This window comes from Pipistrellus kuhlii, unplaced genomic scaffold (genome assembly GCF_014108245.1).
Source record: "Pipistrellus kuhlii isolate mPipKuh1 unplaced genomic scaffold, mPipKuh1.p scaffold_m20_p_90, whole genome shotgun sequence".
Lineage (NCBI taxonomy): Eukaryota > Metazoa > Chordata > Mammalia > Chiroptera > Vespertilionidae > Pipistrellus > Pipistrellus kuhlii.
Window position 1 is genome coordinate 396,653 of NW_023425596.1, and position 20,406 is coordinate 417,058.

Genomic DNA, 20,406 nt, shown 5'->3' on the forward strand with positions numbered 1-20,406 from the left:
TGATCTCTGTAGGAAGCTAGAATTCCAAACCATGTCTGGCTGTAAAGGAGGAGGGAGTGGGGGAGGCACCACTGTACATCTCTGATTTCTCGGACGGAGATGTTTAAAAACAGGACAGGGCCCCAAAGGGAGTCAATTAGGCTAAGTCTCCTGTCACCAAACTGAGACTTACTGACAATTTCGGCACTCCCAGAAGTGGAATCTTAAACTAGTCAATCAGGAATCTCCAGATTAGCACCAGTTAGGTTAGATCAGCTGTCTGATGGACCTTTGCCATCCTCTAAAGAATGTGACTTTGCAACACCCAACCTGCTGCTTTGTTCTAATATAAGTTCCTTATTCTTGCTCTATTCTGCATATTTACTTTATTTTTTATTTTTTTAACCTTTAAAAATATTATTTTTATTTTTTATTATGTATTTATTTTAAAACCTTTATGTTCAGATTATTACAGTTGTTCCTCTCATCCACCCAGTTCCCACCACCCCCATGCCATTACGCCCCCCTCACTGACATCGATAGAGGTACGATTTTTGTCCTCCCCACCCCCAACATCCCCTTCCCTCTGAGGATTGTCAGTCCACTCCCTTTCTATGCCCCTGATTCTATTATATTCACCAGTTTATTCTGTTAATCAGATTTTTTATTCACTTGATTTTTAGATTCACTTGTTGATGGATATGTATTTGTTGTTCACAGTTTTCATCTTTACCTTCTTCTTCTTCCTCTTCTTAAAGAATACCTTTCGGCATTTCATGTAATACTGGTTTGGTGAGGAAGAACTCCTTTAGCTTTTTCTTATCTGTGAAGCTCTTTAGCTGACCTTCAATTCTGAATGTCACCCTTGCTGGGTAGAGTAATCTTGGTTGTAAATTCTTGCTATTCATCACTTTGAATATTTCTTGCCACTCTAATCTGGCTTGCATAGATTCTGTTGAGAAATCAGCTGACAGTCATATGGGTGCTCCCTTGTAGGTAACTAACTTTTTCTCTTGTTGCTTTTAATATTCTCTCTTTGTCTTTTGCTCTTGGCATTTTAATTATGATGTGTCTTGGTGTGGTCCTCTTTGGATTCCTTTTGTTTGGGGTTCTGTGGGCTTCCTGGACTTGTAAGTCTATTTCTTTCACCAGGTGGGGGAAGTTTTCTGTTATTATTTCTTCATTTAGGTTTTCAGTATCTTGTTTCCTTTCTTCTTCTGGCACCCCCATAATTCTGATGTTGATACGCTTGAAGTTGTCCCAGAGGTTCCTTACACTATTTTCATATTTTTTTATTCTGTTTTTTGCTCTTTTGATTTTGTTTGTTTGCTTTCTCATATTCCAAAATGTTGATTTGATTCTAGAATCCTCTATGTTACTGTTGAATCCTTGTAAATTATTCTTTTTTCAGATAGTATATGTTTAATTTCTGACTGGTCCTTTTTCATATCTTTAAAATTATCACTAAGATCCTTGAAATTCTCATTAAGTTTCTTGAAAGTCTTGAACCTCTCATTAAGATCCTTGAGCAAACTTATAATTGTTTTGAACTCTGTACCTAGTAGTTTGCTTGCTCCCATTTCATTTTGTTCTTTTTCTGGAGATTTCTTCTATTCTTTCATTTGTCACATGTTTCTTTATGCCACATTTTGGCTGCTTCCTTGTGTTGTTTCTGTGTATTAATTTGAGTTGCTATGTCTCCTGGAATTGGTAGATTGGCCATGTGTAATAGGTGTCCTGTAGGGCCCAGTAACTCAGTCTCCCCAGAACCTGAGCTGGCCCTTTAGGTGTGCTTCTGTGTGAGTTGTGTGCACAGTCTTGTAGTTGAGTCTTGATTGCAAGGAGTTGACTTCCAGGCCAATTGGCTGTGAGGACCAGCTGCGACTAAAGTGGAAGAGCCACTGTGCAGGAGACACTCTTATGGAGCAGGACTTGCTTTGGTGGGGCTTTGGTGTTCACTGAGTTTGCCCCTTAAGTGTGTGATGTGTAGAGTTGTAATCTGGTATGGTCTGAAGCTGTCCACCAGGTACACTGGCTCTGGGGCCTTCTGGGAGGTGCAAAGTCAGCCACTGCCTCAGACCACCCAGCAGGAGCTACAGAGGGATCTGCAGATGGCTGCTATTTGTATTAGTATTGGGCTTGGAGGTGCCAGGCTAGGCCAAACTGAAACAAGGCAGGCTGGTGCTAGTACCAAGTTTTGAGCATGTTATTGATAGATATGGGGCATGTTAACACAAGCTGCTTCTTGAGAAATTTTAGGAAAGTCTGAAGCCTGAACCAGAACAGGCCATTCAGATGGAAAAGCCACTGCAAACAACTTGGGTGGGGCTGCAAGTTGGAGGGGGCAGGGTTTCAGGGAATCACCAGGGTGGAGTGAAGAGTGTGAGCCTCACTGATGGAAACTCAAATATGGCTGCCAGTCAGCTCTGGAATGAGGGAGGTCCCAGCACAGGAACAATGACCCCTGCGAGCACCCCTGTCTGGGAAAAAGCTGCCCCCCTGTTCCTGCCCCAATGCCAGACAATCTGGTTCTTCCCCATATGTCCCTGGTTTCCCTAGTGCTGCTGCCCAGTGCTGGAGCTCAGAGGGAGCGGGGCTGTGTAACTCCAGTGCTGGCCCTTTAAGAGCAACTGCCTGGGTCTCCAGTAGCCTCCATATCACTCATCCACAATCCCTGGTGGTTTTTACACCCCAAAGTTACGGGGACTTCTCTTCCTAGCCCTGGAACCCTGAGTGGGTGTTTGCTGTGGGGCTGGGACCCCTTGCTCCTCACGGGAGACCTCCTCAGCCAATACATCTATCCCTCCCGAGTAAAAAACAAACAAACAAAAAGACACCACATGTGTCTTGGACCAGCCTGTTTTGTGCCTCCGCCCCTCCTGCCAGTCTAGATGCACTTTCTTCTTTACTTTTCTAGTTGTAGGACTTCCATTCAGCCAGATTTCAGGGGGTTCTGGATGATGGTGGTTCTGTACTTTAATTGTAACTTTGAAGTGGTTGTGGGAGGATGTGAGTACCAGCATTTACTTACACCACCAACTTAGTTCTCTCTGCTTGTTCTCACATATAGTTAATTCTCGTTCTCACATCTCAGACCAACCACTAGTTTACTTCTGTCTCTGTACTTTCAACCTTTTATTTAAATGGGATACTACAATATGTGGTCTTTTGAGACTGGCTCTTTAACATATAATGTTTCAAGATCATGTTGTAGTACAGTGGTTGGCAAACTGTGGCTCACAAGCCACATGCGGCTTGTTGGCCCCTCGAGTTTTTAGCAAAGGCCAGCTTAGGAGTATCCTAATTAAGTTAATAACAATGTACCTACCTATATAGTTTGAGTTTAAAAAAGTTGGCTCTCAAATTTCAGTCATTGATACTGTTGATATTTGGCTCTGTTGACTAATAAGTTTGTCTACCACTGTTGTAGTATATATCATAATTTCATTCCTTTTTTTGCCCATGAATATTTTATTGAGGATATACTACACTTTATCCATTCACTCACATAGGTGTACATTTTAGTTGTTTCCTGTTTGGGGTTCTTATGAATAACAGTTTTATAAACACTTAGGTGTAAGTTTTTGCATGGAGATATGTTTTCATTCCTCTTGGATAGATATCTAGAAGTGGAATTGCTTGATGATTGGTAACTTTAGGAATAACTTTTAGAGAAACTGCCCAAACTGTTTTCCACAAATCTTTTCCAGAATCTTGTGTTTCTCATCAGATACTAGAAACTATTTTTTTTGTTTTTTTAAATAAAACAGTTGTCTATGGTAATTTAAAAATGATTGATAAAATTACACATTATTAGAGAAGACAGTGAGGCAGAGTCAACAGATTTTTCAAAAGTTATGAGTGACCTTCACAGAAAAGAACAATCACTTCAGAACTACAGATACTATACAATGTCTTTTGGTAATGACCACATTATATAACAATTTTACATTTAAAATACCATCTTTTTGAAAGGAAAACAAGATGGTGGCATAGGTAAACACCTAAATTTCTGCCTTGCACAATAATTTCAAAACTACAGCTAAAAGACAAAACGGACATTATCCAGAACCACAGGAATGCTGGCTGAGTAGAAATTCTACAACTAAAAGGAAAGAGAAAAGTACACTGAGACTCAGAGGAGCTGCAGAAGGCAGAGGTACTGAGACATGCATGCCCTGAGTACACATCTGACTTTCTCAAGCAGGAAGGAGACAAAAGCTCCTGACTGTGCTGAATTCCAGTTCCTGGCAAGACTCTGGGGACCCATACTCATTTGGGGAGAAACTGGACTGTCTGGCAGCTGGCAAAACTCGAGGGCGGCTTTCTCTCAGAGATGCTTGCAGTGATTACTGTAGGACATTAAGACACAGGGACCTCTTAGGGCAGGGCTGATGGGGAAACCAATACTGTCTGCTCGGCCCTGAGACTCCGCCCTGAGACTCCACCCCATCCAAGCTGAGCACAGAGGCTTTTGCAAGTCTTGTCTCATAAGGGTGTCTCCAGCACAGAAGTTCTACCAGCGTAGACACAGCTGATCCTCATAGCCAATTGGTCTGGAGGTCTATTCCTCCCAGTGATATTAACAACAATCAAGGCTTAACTACAACAAGACTGTGCATTCAGCCCACAAAAGGGTGCACCAAGAGTGTTCACCTCAGGTAACTGGGGAGACTGAGCCACTGGGCCCTATAGGACACCTAGCACACAAAGCCACTCTATCAACTAGGGAAGCAGCCAAAATGCGGAGACAAAGAAACAGATCACAAATGAAAGAAATGGAGGAAAGCAAAGGATTGGATATAGTTCAAAACCATGGTTATAAGGTTTTTCAAGCATTTCCTAAAAAAGGCTGATAAATTTAGCCAGACCCTCAAGGATATGAAAAAGGACCAACTAGAAATTAAGCATACACTGACTGAAATAAAAAATACTATACAGAGATCTAACAGCAGACTAGAGGATCATAAGAATCAAATAAAAGATTTGAAATACAAAGAAGCAAAAAACACTCAAGCAGAAAAGCAAAAAGAAAAAAGGATCCAAAAATATGAAGATAGTGTAAGGAGCTTCTGAGACAACTTCAAGCATACCAACATCAGAATTATGGGGGTGCCAGAAGAAGGGAGAGAACAAAATATTGAAAAACGATTTGAAGAAATAATGACCGAAAACTTCCCCCACCTGGTGAAAGAAATAGACTTACACGTCCAGGTAGCGCACAGAACCCCAAACAAAAGGAATCGAAAGAGACTACACCAAAACACATCATAATTAAAATGCCAAGAGCAAAAACAAAGAGGGAATTTTTTGTTTGTTTGTTTAGTTTTCAATCAAGTTTTTAATGAAAAGATCAAAGAGAGAATATTAAAAACAGCAAGAGAAAAACAGTTAGTTACCTACAAGAGAGCACCCATATGATTATCAGCTGATTTCTCAACAGAAACTATGCAAGCCAGATTGGAGTGGCAAGAAATATTCAAAGTGATGAACAGCAAGAACCTACAACCAGCAAAGCTATCATTCAGAATTGAAAGTCAGCTAAAGAGCTTCACAGATAAGAAAAAGCTACAGGAGTTCATCACCACCAAATCAATATTATATGAAATGCTGAAGGGTATTCTTTAAGAAGAGGAAGAAGAAAAAAAGTAAAGATAAAAATTATGAACAACAGATACATATCCATAAACAAGTGAATCTAAAAATCAAGTGAATAAAAAATCTGATGAACAGAATAAACTGGTGAATATAATAGAATCAGGGGCATAGAAAGGGAGTGGACTGATAATTCTCGGGGGGAAAGGGGTGTGTGGAGTGCGGGAAGAGACTGGACAAAAATCGTACACTTATGGATAAGGACAGTGTTGGGGTGGAAAGGGCAGAGGGTGGGGTGGGAACCAGGTGGAGGGGAGCTATGAGGGAAAAAAGGAACAATTGTAATAATCTGAATAATAAAGATTTATTAAATTTAAAAAAGGTTAATAAAGGCATCTTTTCTATAAATTTGAAAAAAAAATACATCTTTTTTACTATAGCTATAAAATTACGAAGTCCTTTTAGTATTTAAAGTGCTTTCCAGCTCTGAAGAGTTCAGTTAAATTGGAACTAATATTCTCTCAGTTGTATATATGACACAGTTGAGGAAAAGAGATGTTATTAATTTGCCCAAGACAACACATCTCAGTGAGGTGCTGAACTAGGATTTGAACCCATATATTGCTGCCCCAGGGATGATCCTTCCTCTGGACATTCTATTGTCTCAGTTTGTATCATACCAGAATCTCATTGGTGACCTTGGGTACCACAAGGCAGTGTTGGAGATGGTGTCAGTGTGTGTGTGGAGCGGGAAGGGAGGCCGGGCTGAGATTTCGCCAAGCCGTGGACAGCAGCAGCCACCTCCAGAAAGGGGCTCCTTGGCTAATACCTAGTAAGTGTTGATGGAGCTGAGCAACACCCTGGCCACCCTTTCATGTCCTTTTTCTGTGTTTTCAGACACTCCCAGGCACGGGTCTGCCTGCCAGGACTCCCCATATCTCAGTCGGCAACCTACATTTGCAGAAGTAAGAAGAAAAGAATGACCACATTTAAGGTGCATATGGTTCTCCCTTTTTACTGTTAAAATTCAGTCTCACTACTCAGGTCATGTGCTTTTCCCTTTCCGGAGATGACTCAAGGAGAACACCAGGCATTTAAAGACTCTTTTCCTTTGTATTTGCTTTTAGTGTTGGTTTTATTTTGTCGTGTTTCATTTTACTTAAAAAATGTTTGGACAAATTAATAGAAATGACCACAAGTTCTCCAACTTTATTACTTTGCTGCTGGGACATTAACCATTTTCCCCCCATATTCTCTTCCTCTTGTAGCCATAGCTTAATTAATACTCACAATTACATCTAATATTAAATAGGGCTTTTTAATGTCACATAACATTTACTTTTTATGATTAGTATTTCTATTATTGACACACTTTTTTTAATTTTTAACTACTTACCACTCATAGACATTAAGGTGGTTTAGGAGTTTTGCTGTTTTAAGTAACATTGCAGTGACGATTTTCCTACCTGCAACTTTTTTATCCAAAAAAATTAATTCTCCAAATAACATACCTATGTTTTGTCCTCAACATACTAGGAGCTTAATGTTGAAAAAGTGCATTGATACATGCCCCTCTGAATTTTATAGATAGAATATTCAAATCTGTCATAGCACAGTAGGCACAAATATTGTTGGAGATTTTCACTCAGGAGGGGCTAGATTCTATCCTTCCTATGTCTGAGTCAGATCCTACATGTCTTTTACTTACTCATCTACTCTTTTTAAAATAAATATATATATATATATTTTTTTTTATTTTTTTTTTTACATATTGATTTTTTTATTATTTATCAATTTAGTTTTGTAAACAAAGACTGCAACATCTGTGACAGCAGCAACAAAAATATCTAGTATGATAAGTGACTGGAATTATTTCCATCATCTCTTTGCACCATTCAAGTTTTCCTCTTGTGTTCATAGAGCACATTATTCATGAGTTTTTATGGATGAGACAGAAGAAATGCAAACTCTCATGAGCTTAGAGCTGGGTAAAATCCTCTTGCTGCTGCTGCCCAGTATCATGACAAAGTAGAGTTCAAATTATCAGTAGCCAGAGAGCTCCCATAGACTGCCAATTGATTTCACAACAGAAACTTTGCAGGCCATAACCCATGGACAAAGACAACAGTGTGGAGAAGGCTGGGTGGAGGGGGTAAAGGAAAGGGAAAAGGGGGCATCTGTAAACTCTAAAATATATTTTTATTGGTTTCAGAGAGGAAGGGAGAGAGAGAGAAACATCATGATGAGTGATTTCCTACTGGGGATCAAGCCCACATCTTGGGCATATGCCCAGGGAATGGAACAGTGACCTTCTGGTTCTTAGGTCGCTGCTCAACCCCTGAGCCACACCAGCTGGGCTATTAATCTGCATTTATTCCTGCATATAACAATTCTTTTTTCAAAGTAATATAAACCTTATGTTTGTGTGTATGTTTTTAAATAATAAACTATTTTTTATGGCAGTTTTGCATTCACATTAAAATCCTGCAGAAGATACACAGATTTCCCTATACCTCCTGCCCGCACACATGCACAGCCTCACCTATTTTTTCCCGTTAATCCTCACCTGAGGATATTTTCCCATTGATTATTTTATAAAGAGAGTGGAATCGAGGGAAGAGGAGAGGAAGGGAGGGAGGGAAGGAGTATGGAAAAGAGTGAGAGAAAAAAGCATTGATGTGAGAGAAACATCAATTGGTTGATTACCACAAGCGTTGAGATAGGGGCCAGGGAAGGAACCTGCAACCCAGGTACATGCTCTGGGCTGGGAATCAAACCTTGACCCTTCAGTCTGCAGACCGACATTCTAATTACTGAGCCACACTGGCCAGGGCCTCTCCCATTTGTAACACTCCCCACCGGATTTGTACATTTGTTAGAATCGATAGAACCTGCATTGTCACCAGGAACCAGACTTTACATTAGGGTTCCCTATTTTTTTATTGATTTCAGAGAGGGAGAGAGGGATAGAAATATCAATGATGAGAGAGAATTATTGATTAGCTGCCTCCTGCAAGGTCCCTACCGGATGTGCCATGACCAGGAATAGAACCGTGACCTCGTGGTTCATAGTCGATGCTCACCACGGAGCCACGCTGGCCAGGCGTAGGGTTCACTCTCTGTGTCCCCTCTGCAGGTGTGGACAGATATGTTGTGGCGTGTCCCCGCCATTGTACTCGTACACGGTAGCTTCGTGTTCTGAAATCCCCGTCCTTCTCTTCCTCCAGCCCCTGGCAACCCTGACCTTTTCACAGTCTGCATAACTTGACCTCTTCCAGAATGTCATGTCATAAGTAACCTTTCAAACTGGCTTCTTTTACTTAGCAACATGCATTAAAATTACCTCCACGTCTTTCTGTGGTTTAATCGCTCATTTCTTTTTAGCACTAAATCATACTCTAGTCTGGATGTACCACAGTTTATCCAGTCACCACCTGAAGGGTATCTTGGTTGCCTCCAGTTATATCCTAAGGTATAACCGTGGTTAAAGATGTCCACCCTTGCCCTGGATGGTGTGGTTCAGTTGGTTGAGCATGGTCCTGGCCAAAAGGTTGCTGGTTCGATTCCTGGTCAGGCCACATGCCCAAGTTGCTGGCTCCATACCCAGTAGGGGGATGGGGGGTGGGGTGCAGGAAGTAGCTGACCAATGTTTCGCTCTCACATGGATGTTTCTCTTTCTCCCTCTCCCCTCCTATCTCTTTAAAAATGAATTTAAAAATATATAGAGAGCTGGGACCGGTTTGGCTCAGTGGATAGAGCGTCGGCCTGCGGACTGAAAGGTCCCGGGTTTGATTCCTGGCAGAGGCATGTGCCTTGGTTGTGGGCGCATCCCCGGTGGGGGTGTGCGGGAGGCAGCTGATCGATGTCTCTCTCTCATCGATGTTTCTGGCTCTCTGTCCCTCTCTCTTCCACTCTGTGAAAAATCATTAAAATATATTTTAAAAATAAATAAATAAATAAAATAAAAATATATATAGAAATATATATTTAATTTTAGAAGACGTTTTTTAAAGCTCAGGACAATGAAACAAAGGAAAGGCTGGGGAAATGAGTGTAGGCTGGTCTGCTTTGGCTCACTAAGCCGTCAGAGAAAGGGGGCCATGGGGACAGGCTCAGGGGGTTTGCCGGAGATGAACTGTCACTGCCCGTTGCTGCCCTGGTTGCAAGCCTCATCGGCTCCCTTTGAGTTGAGGAGACGCACACCTTTCTCCCGACTTCGGCAGCCGAGGCCTGCGGAGGGGCCGCCTCCTGGGCCGGAGGGGAGAGGCCGAGCCCGGACTCCATCCTGAGCCTCCTGGCAGCCGGGTGCACTGGCCCCGCAGCCCCTCACGTTCCCCACGTCGCGGGCTGAGACCCACATGGTCCGGGAGCCGTGGGTCACACGAGACGAGCTGCAGGAAGATGCTGGGGCGGAAACTGGAGCCAGGCAGTGGGTTCCCAGATCCTCCCTGCAGTGGCTGCGCCTGGATAAAAATATTTTTTAAAAATGCCTCGTCTTGCCCTGGCCAAATAGCTCGGTCGGCTAGAGTATTGTGCCAATGAACCAAGGTTGTGAGTTCGATCTCTGGCCAGGACACACACAAGAGGCAACCAGTGAATGCATGAGTAAGTGTAACAACAATTTGGTGTTTCTCTCTCAAATCAATAAAAAAAGTAAAAGTCCAGTCTTGCTGGATATGCCAGGCACTTAACTCCCTAGAGCTACTGGATAAGGAGGTTCATTTTATTTTATTTTATTTTATTTTATTTTATTTTATTTTATTGATTTTTACAGACTGGAAGGAAGAAGGATAGAGAGCTAGAAATGTTGATGAGAGAGAAACATCAACCAGCTGCCTCTTGCACACCCCCTACTGGGGATGTGCCGGCAGCCAAGGTACATGCCCTTGACCGGAATTGAACCCGGGACCTCTCAGTCAGCAGGCTGACGCTCTATCCACTGAACCAAACCAGTTTCGGCTGGATAAGGAGGTTCTTGACTTCATGTTTCACTTAAATAGGTAGAAACTGAGAAACCTGCTTAAGTCGCCCAGGAAACCAAGCAAGGGTCAAGGAATGTTAGCCATTCTCTTTGGAAGAACACACAAGCAGATAGCATCTGCTCAGTGCTGGTTGAGTTGACGTGCGTTTGGTGCCGTAGGAGGAAGTGACCTTCCAGGACGTGGCTGTGATCTTCACGGAGGAGGAGCTGGGGCTGCTGGACGCTGCCCAGAAGAAGCTGTACCGGGACGTGATGCTGGAGAACTTGCGGAACCTGGTCTCCGTGGGTGAGGACGGGCGCTCTGTGACGGAACGTCAGCTCCCAGGAGTAGCTGTGCATCCTTGTGTGTGCAAAGCTTTGGAGCCCTTGTAATGGCCCCCTGAGTTCTGGGTCTGACTTTTCTAATATGTAGTGGACACAGCGAGTGAATTATTTTGGTTTTTATCAACAGGCAAGTTTGTGTTTTGTTAAGGAATTATAAATGCACAGTATACTGCTCTGTCTTATCAATTTTTGACTCTATCATGAGTTTTAAAACCAAATGAGACCTATGCTCAAAAAAAAAATTTTTTTTTAATCCTCACCCAAGGATATGTTTTTATTGATTTTTAGACAGAAAGAGAAACATTGGTCAGTTGCTTCCCACATGCACCCCGACCTGGGATTGAACCCAAAACCTGGGTATGGGCCCTGACTGGGACTTGAGCCTGCAACCTTTTGGTGTACAAGATGATGCTCCAACCAACTGAGCCGTCCACAGGGCCCTACTCTCAGTTTTTGGGTTTTTTTGTTGTTGTTTTTTTTAGAAATTTTAAATATATATTTTATTGATGTTTTTACAGAGAGGAAGGGAGAGGGATAAAGAGTTAGAAACATCGATGAGAGAGAAACATCGACCAGCTTCCTCCTGCTCAACCCCCACTGGGGATGTGCCTGCAACCAAGGTACATGCCCTTGACCAGAATCAAACCTGGGACACTTCAGTCTGCAGGCCAATGCTCTATCCACTGAGCCAAACCGGTTAGGGCATGTATGGGTCTTTTTAAAATTTTATCTTGACAGTATGTTTACTAAAGCTGGGACAGTAGAACAAAAGAACAACTTAGGGTAGAAGCAGCAGGAGAGAGCCAAGGCAGTGCTGGAGGGAAGAAATGAGCCACGGTGGGGCTGCTGTCAGCTCACTGAAAAGTCAGAGGAAAGGGGGCCTCGAAAGCAGGGCCCGGGGGTGAGCCCAGGATGAGCTGCTGCTGTTGTTGCGCCCCTGTCGCCAGTCTTGTGGGGACTGTTAGGGTTTAGGAGAGAAAAGTGCAGATACACACCTGGGAGGGAAGAAGGCAGGGGTACTCCAGAGATAGCCCACCTGTATGGGTCTTGACAAATGGCATTTCTTCAAAGTGGTCATTTAAAAAAAAGTTTGAAAAACATTGCTTCTGATTCCTGGGAGAGTATGCCATGGGAGCCTAATTTTCCAGGAACGTTTACCTAGAATGTTTTGGTGTTAAGCATGTGACTTTGGCCCTAACTGGTTTGGCTCAGTGAATAAAGCGTTGGCCTGCAGACTGAAGGGTCCCAGGTTCAATTCCGGTCAAGGGTATGTACCTTGGTTGTGGGCATATCCCCAGTATGGTGTGTGCAGGAGGCAGCTGATCAATGTTTCTCTCTCATCGATGTTTCTAACTGTCTATCCCTCTCCCTTCCTCTCTGAAAAAAATCAGTAAAATATATATTTTTAAAAAGGTGTGAAATTATACAGGGTATTGCCAATAAGGGAACCTCACCTAAGCCTCAGTGCGATGGGGTTCCATCACATGGTCAGTATACCTTGAATAGTTTTTTGAGGTTATTCTGGCTCTTGATTCACACCACCAGGTAATGGAAAGCTTTATCCACAATCGCAGTCTGATCTTTCTGGTGTTGTTAGCCTCATTCCAAAATCATATTTTTATACCAGCCAGTGTGGCCCCTGACTCTCATATCTTTCCAGTCATGGCTTTTCACATGCTTAGAGCTTCTTTCTCAGAAATGGAAGGCAAACACCAGGTCCCTTTTTGGCTGAGATATCTAATGTAAGGATGTGTACCGGTAATGTAAATCCAAATATACAAAGTATTGAATATGTTACTTCTTTTCCTTAAAATTTGATTCATACTTCATTGTGTATATATTTGCTTCATAATTTTCTATTGAAGACTTTACACTGATTATAAAATTCAATAGAAACAGCAGCTGATTAACATGTATCATATTACTATATTTGTTATGAAATCTTTGATTTTAAGTTATACCTATATACATAGGAAACTTGGTGTGGTTCTAAGTTTGTTTCATTGATGCTTGGTGGAGAAGAACCTGCCGGACCACTACTTAGTTTCTGTAAACCAGATACCATGACACATATCCAAAGGACATAGTGAATACTCTGGATTTATTGAAATCTTATGCTCCACCTTATGTGTGAAATCTTGAAGACCCTGTACAAAGTCTTCATTTATCCACATCTTTAAATTCTCTCTTATAGGAGGCAAGATCCAATCTGAGGTGGACACCGTTCCAGATCCAGAACAACATGAAGAATTTTCCTGCTGGCAAATATGGCAACAAATTGCAAGTGACCTAATCAGGAGTCAAGACTCCATGATCAAGAGTTCTCAGTTCCCTAACCATAAAGATTCAACCAGCCAGGCTGGGGCAGGACTGCCTATAACTCACACAGGCCAGACACCTCACTGGGGAAACGAATGTAACAGATTCTTTTGTGATGTTTTCAACTCTGACCTTCCTCAACAAATACATGCAGGAGAGAAGTCTCATACATGTGGGGAGTGTGGGAAAAGCTTCTTTTACAGCTCAGCATTCCGCATCCATCAGAGAGTTCACTTGGGAGAGAAATGCTATAAGTGTGATAAGTGTGGTAAGGAATTCAGTCAGAGCTCACGTCTGCAAACCCATCAGCGAGTCCACACTGTAGAAAAGCCATTTAAATGTGAACAGTGTGGGAAAGGCTTCAGTCGCAAGGCAACACTTAGTGACCACTGCAAACTACACTCGGGAGAGAAACCTTATAAGTGTGAGGAATGTGGGAGGACCTTCCTTCATGCTTACCATCTTTACAACCACCAGAGAGTCCACACTGGGGAGAAACCGTTCAAATGTGACATATGTGGGAAGAACTTCCGTCAGAGGTCAGCACTCAACAGCCATTGTGTGGTCCACACGGGAGAGAAGCCGTACAAATGTGACGAGTGTGGGAAGTGCTTCAGTTGGTGCTCACATCTTCATACCCACAAGAACGTTCACACGGGACAGAAATCGTACAAGTGTGACAAGTGTGGAAAGGGCTTCTACTCTAAGGCAGATCTTTATTACCATCAGAGGATCCACACAGAAGAGAAACCCTATAATTGTGAGGAGTGTGGGAAGAGCTACCGATGGGCCTCACATCTTCTGGCCCATCAGCGAGTCCACAGTGGAGAAAAACCATTCCGATGTGAAGTGTGTGGGAAGAGATTCGGTCGGAAGGCATACCTACAAGCTCACCTGAAAGTCCACACAAGGGAAAAGCCATTCAAATGTGAGGAGTGTGGGAAGAGCTACCAGACAAGCTTGGATCTTGAAGTGCATCGGAGCGTCCACACCGGAGAGAGACCTTATACATGCTGGGTGTGTGGAAAGCACTTGAGCAGGGCCTCACACCTTAAACTTCATCTGAGACTCCACACCGGAGAGAAACCATTCAAATGTGATGAGTGCGGTAAACTTTTCACTCAGCTTTCACATCTACAGTCTCATCAGAAAGTTCACACAAAAGTGAAGCCTTACAAGTGTGAGGTATGCGGTAAGCGCTTCAAGTCAAGGTCATACTTTAGAATTCATTCCAGAAGCCATGCCGGTGATAAACTTCATCCATTCTCAGAAGAAGGAAAACCTTTGTTTCATAAAGGGAATGTTTCAGCCACGGCTCAACATATCCCAATGGTTCTGAGACTACACAAGCGCAGTGAGGGCATGAGGGCAGGGAGCGTGTTTGCTGCTGAACCTGCACAACCTTAACATTGATGAGCACTTGCCAAAACCGGTTTGGCTCAGTGAATAGAGCTTCGGCCTGAGGACTGAAAGGTCCCAGGTTCGATTCTGGTTAAGGGCATGTACATTGGTTGCGGACACATCCCCAGTAGGGGTAGTGCAAGAGGCAGCTGGTCGTTCCTCTCTCATTGATGTTTCTAGCTCGCTCTCTCTCTCCCTTCCTCCCTGTAAAAAAATCAATAAAATATATTTAAAGAAAACAAAACATTGAATACTGATGTATACATTGAATACATCAGTATTTAATTGTATGTATTTATTTCCTTTTATTTTTTTGGTGGTGGGCAGGGGGAGGGAGTAGGGTTAATCCTCACCTGAGGATATTTCTTTTGTCAAACTTCTCCCGTGGGGGCTATGCCAGATTTGAAGGACATTTAATACCTCAGCTTCCTATATTCTTCCCTCATCCCCATGAAATAAATACCAGAAAAAGTTGCTGGGATTTGGTAATTTCATCAAATGTATTCATTACTGGCATAGGAATGCCATTTACATGCTTTTCTTTTTTGGTAAAAACACATCTTTGGAAAATATAACAACATGTAATTTAGATGTCATAGTTTAAGAATTTAAGATGATGAGATTCAAATAATGAAAAATGAATACCATATCAGTAATGCCACACAATTTTTAGAATGGAAGTAACAAGTGTTTGTCAGTAAAAATTTGTTTAAATTATATATTTCCAAAATAACTTGGAGTCATTAGAGTGATGGCAAGGACATGTAATAACAGAAGAAGAACAATATGAGCTTTGTGAACTCAGACTGTGGAATTAAGTTCATATATGTGTGGATAAAAATAAAACGTGGAAAGTGATACTTGTAGTAATGGTCTTCTTTAGCAAGGAGTATTTGGCGGTATTTCCATTTGTAATCTCGTGCTTTAATTTCTCAATGAGCATCAATTTGATCAAACTGCTAAATTATGTATAACGGAATTTGAAAAATGATTAATATGAATCATTTACAGTTATGGACTCCTAATAAGATTGTGCTACATTTATATTACCATATAAGATCAAAATTAAGGAATAGGACTACATCAGTATTCAAAAATTTTTTCTGGTTATTTGAATACACAAATAAGTTAATGCATGTGACACATCTTTAGGTATAAGCCAGGGAACCCGCAAATACTGGCGATAGATATAAAGGATACACGTTTTGTGGAGGTTAAAAAGAATACTGTACTTTTTTTAAATTTATGTTTTTTCTTTCTTTTTTTTTTTTTTTTTTAGAGAGAGAGAGAAACATCGATGTGAGAATAGTACATCTATCAGTGGCTTCCTGCACACCCTTTACCAGGTATCAAGCCCACAACCCTGTCATGTGCCCTGACTAGGAATCAAATCAGCAACCTTTGGTGCGTGAGACAACACCCAACCAACTGAACCACATCAGCCATTCAGTACTTACAGTCTAGCCAACGTGGCTCAGTGGTTGAGGGTCAACCTATGATCCAGGATGTCACTGTTTAGTTCCTGGTCAGGGCACATACCTGAATGAAGAATAAAACCGGCTAGGGCTGTAGTATAGACATTTGAGAAAATTTTTATCATACCTTTCTAATGCTTTTTTCCTTGTGTGTTTTAACTGATAATTTCCAAACACTGCCAAGAAAGAATAAACTAATGAACTTCCATATAATTTCATAATTTCATATGGTTGCCTGTTGCCCTCACTGGTTTGGCTCAGTAGATAGAGCATTGGCCTGCGGACTGAAAGGTCCCAGGTTCGATTCCGGTCATGGGCATGTACCTTGGTTGCGGGTACATCCCCAGTAGCAGGTGTGCAAGAGGCAGCTGATCGATGTTTCTCTCTATCCCTCTCCTTTCCTCTCTGTAAAAACAAAATCAATAAAAATATATATATTTTTTAAAAATAGTGTTTCCTGTTAGGTATTGCTAGAAAATATTAGCTAACATACTATTCTATAATCCTGAATTTATTTTGTTCTGGTTTTCATTTAAAATCCTTATAATGTAATATTTTTGGACTCAGGGAAGGGGCACACAGACTGGCGGTGTATGTAGTTGATTTCCCCCCAAGTTTCAAAGTCCAATTTTATGCCTTAAGTTGTACATTTGTTTATAAACATCTTAAAATATTTTTATACTACAATTGAAGAGCTTCTAAATATAAGTCTGTCACTATAGCTTCTGATGTAACTATCTTCCAACACTTTGAGAGAGAGAAATGACTTTTTTGCTTCTATATAATTTTATGAAAGTTTTTAAATATTTTGGTTTAAAATAAAAAAAAATTATAATACTTCTTTTTAAAATATATTTTAGTGGTTTTTTACAGAGAGGAAGGGAGTGGGATAGAGAGAAACATAGATCAGCTGCCTTCTACACAGTCCCCACCACCACCACTGGTTATGTGCCCGCAACTAAGGTACATTCACCTTCTGTTGTAATGGACTTTTTTATTTACAACTAACGTTTTCCCAAACTCTGTTTTGAAAGAGACAACCCAAAAGCTTCAGAGGGAACCAGGGATAGGTTCTTCTGCTTTCTTTTCAGTCCAATGAATTTTGGCACCTTTGGTTTTTTGGTGGGATTCATTATTCATTGAACATATATTTGCTGCATACTTACCGTTTCCCCGAAAATAAGACAGTTTCTTATATTAATTTTTGCTCCCAAAGATGCGCTAGGTCTTATTTTCAGGGGATGTCTTATTTTTCCATGAAGAAGAATACTGTACACATTTATTGTTAAATGAAAATAAAGGAAATTTATTACCTGTATACAGTACGGTAGTACGGTAGTTGTCAACACAAACCAGACAAACTGTGAATCCTACAGTATCAAGCATTTACTCATTTATTCAATGACAATCATGTCATCATCTTCTGGAACATCATCATAATCCAATTCCTGAATTTCATGGTGAATTTCTTGTGAGTCCATTTCTTTCAGAATCAGGGGACCAAATCTCTCATGTTTAGCCTAGCGGGGGGGGGGGGGGCTTATTTTGGGGGGGAAGCCTTATATTTCACTCAGAAGGAAACCTGTAAGTAGGTCTTCTTTTCGGAGGGTGTCTTATTTTCAGGGAAACACGGTACTATGCTCTAGGCATGGTTATGTGCTCTGTGAAATGTGTTCAGTGTTAAGAGGCTGCTAATTGAGGTTTGGCTGTGTAGGAGGCGGTGACCTTCCAGGATGTGGCTGTGGTCTTCACGGAGGAGGAGCTGGGGCTGCTGGACGCTGCCCAGAGGAAGCTGTACCGGGACGTGATGCTGGAGAACTTCCGGAACCTGGTCTCCGTGGGTGAGGACAGACCCTCGGTGCTCAGTGTCAGCTCCCAGAATTGGCTTGTGTCCTCGGGCATTCAAGGCACTGTGGATCTCCTACACAACCAAACCTCAGCCAGCGGCCTCCTGACAAAAGATAGCACTGGGAAAGTAGGATGGGCAGGAAATGGTCTCAGATTTTGAGCAACTCAAGTCAATGTGTAGACCTCCCAGCCCTTCTCCTCCAACTCCACACACTGATTCTCCTCAGCCTCAGCAGAAGTACAGCAGTGAACACAGTCCTCTTATTTTTAAAAAAATATATATATTTTATTGATTTTTTACAGAGAGAGAGAGAGAGAGTTAGAAACATCAATGAGAGAGAATCATCAATCAGCTGCCTCTTGCACACCCCCTACTGGGGATATGCCTGCAACCAAGGTACATGCCCTTGACCGGAATCGAACCTGGGACCTTTCAGTCCGCAGGCCGATGCTCTATCCACTGAGCCAAACCGGTTTCGGCACAGTCCTCATATTTTTATTTTGTGTTCTCATTGGGTCTATTTAAAAGTAACCTCCAAGAACCCTAAATATGGCCCTGGCTGGTTTGGCTCAGTGGATAGAGTGTCGGCCTGTGGACTAACGGGTCCCAGGTTCAATTCCAGCCAAGTGTACATGTCCTGGTTGCAGGCTTGATTGAAAGTAGGTGGTGTGCAGGAGGCAGCTAATCAATGATTCTCATCATTGATGTTTCTCTCTCTCTCTCTCTCTCTCTCTCTCTCTCTCTCTCTCTCTCAGATCAATAAAACATATTTTTTAAAAAGAATCTAAATATGTACCGGATCCAGCCGGCATCACAGGTCCTGGAGGTAGGGCTAGGAGGTTTTAAGAGAAATAAAGACAAGAGAAAGTGGGGCTTCAGGAGGACTGCTAGTCCATGATGAGACTGCAGCAGCTTTATTAGTTGCAAGCGTACATTTATGAGGCTTTTCTGGGCATTTCTCCAAGTGCCCCTTTCCCAGGACAAGGCCGCCAACAGCTCCTCAAGACATTCTTGGAAAAGATACATAGAGCAAGCATCTGGCTAGATATCATTGAGAACAGCCTAGCTGAGAACATCCAGATAAGTCGTGCATCACGCGCACTCTCTAACAATGGGGCTATGGTCTGCCCTGTCCTTGGTTGACCCTGAAGGCTTAGGGGAGAGCAGGTAGGCGTCCCTACCCTATGCTCCATCCTTGCCCTCGGGCCCCACGCAACACGGCTTCCCACAAATATGCATCCCAGACTACATGTAATTTTACTTGTAGGTGAATATTGCCAGTTGTCCCCAGAAGTGTTTAGTAACTTAGTCCAAACATAATGCACCTGCCTTCTTCCTTTCTCACACATGAATCCTGGATGCTATAACTTTTTTAAAGCAAAATAGTGTGTGTTACCTCAAGGCACATAATCTCTCTCAAAACTACTTTTTAAAAAAGTATTGATTTTTAGAGAGAGAGAGAGACAGAGAGAGAGAGAGAGAGAGAGAGAGAGAGAGAGAGAGAGAGAGAGAGAGAGAGAAACACTGACTTGTTGTTCCATTTATTTATGCATTCACTGGTTGTCTCTCATATATGCCCTGACCTGGAATCGAACCCAAAACCTTGGTGTATGGGGACGATAATATAACCAACTGAGGTACCCAGCCAGGGCCATCTCTGGACATTTTAAGCTAATGTTCCTTATTACTTTAGTCAAACTAGTTATTACACGAGAGAGAAAAAAGACCACTAAATATTAGGTCTAGTAATAATTAATGTCGTTTTCTAATACTTTTTTAAATCGAATTTATTTAAACAATACAACAAAATTTAATCAACAATATAGTTGCCGTTGTTTTCTACTACTTGTGCCCAACGCTCAGGAAGCATTTTAATCCCTCTGTTGTAAAATTCTTGTGATTTTGATGCAAAAAATTCGGTCAATGCATTTTTGAGGCATTCTTCATTATTAAATTTTTTTCCAAGAAGAAAGTTTTGCAAAGAACAAAACAAATGGTAATCAGAAGGGGCAATATCAGGAGAATATGCAGGTTGAGGGAGAACTTCCCATTCCAACTGGCGCAGTTTTTCAGCAGTGATTCTTGCAGTATGCGGTCGTGCGTTATCGTGGTGAAGAATTACGCCCTTCCAATTAATCAGCGCGGGTTCTTTTTCTCTTAAAGCTTGGGCTAACCTTTCCAATTGGGCACTATACACTGCACTTGTAATGGTTTGGGTAGATGGTAAAAGTTCATAATGAAGAATTCCTTTAAAATTCCACCAAACACACAATATCACTTTTTTCGCATGCAAGTCAGGTTTTGGCGTGGGCTGCGGAGCCTCATTTTTGTCCAACCATTGAGGTCGCCTTTTCAAATTAACATACAGCACCCATTCTTCATCTCCGGTAACAATTTGCTCTAAAAACGGCAAACGGTTTTGACGAGAGAGGAGCGAACTGCAAATTGTGACTCTTTGATTACGGTTGTTGTCGGTCAACTCA

General features: G+C 41.9%; 1 protein-coding gene across 4 annotated transcripts in view; it reads left to right on the plus strand.

Annotated features, from left to right (window-relative positions):
- LOC118713949 (zinc finger protein 234-like) overlaps nt 1-20,406 on the plus strand; it is a 71,136-nt gene that overhangs the window by 598 nt on the left and 50,132 nt on the right. For 2 of the 4 annotated variants that reach the window (XM_045578185.1, XM_045578184.1), the window contains exons 2-4: nt 6,472-6,568; nt 10,715-10,841; nt 13,074-14,740. In XM_045578185.1, the coding sequence (XP_045434141.1) occupies nt 6,554-6,568; nt 10,715-10,841; nt 13,074-14,605 (1,674 nt within the window). In that variant the 5' untranslated portion in view covers nt 6,472-6,553 and the 3' untranslated portion in view covers nt 14,606-14,740. Of the gene's footprint in view, nt 1-6,469; nt 6,569-10,714; nt 10,842-13,073; nt 14,741-17,788; nt 17,916-20,406 lie in introns of those variants that run through there. The other 2 variants (XM_045578183.1, XM_045578182.1) reach the window with 2 other exon arrangements.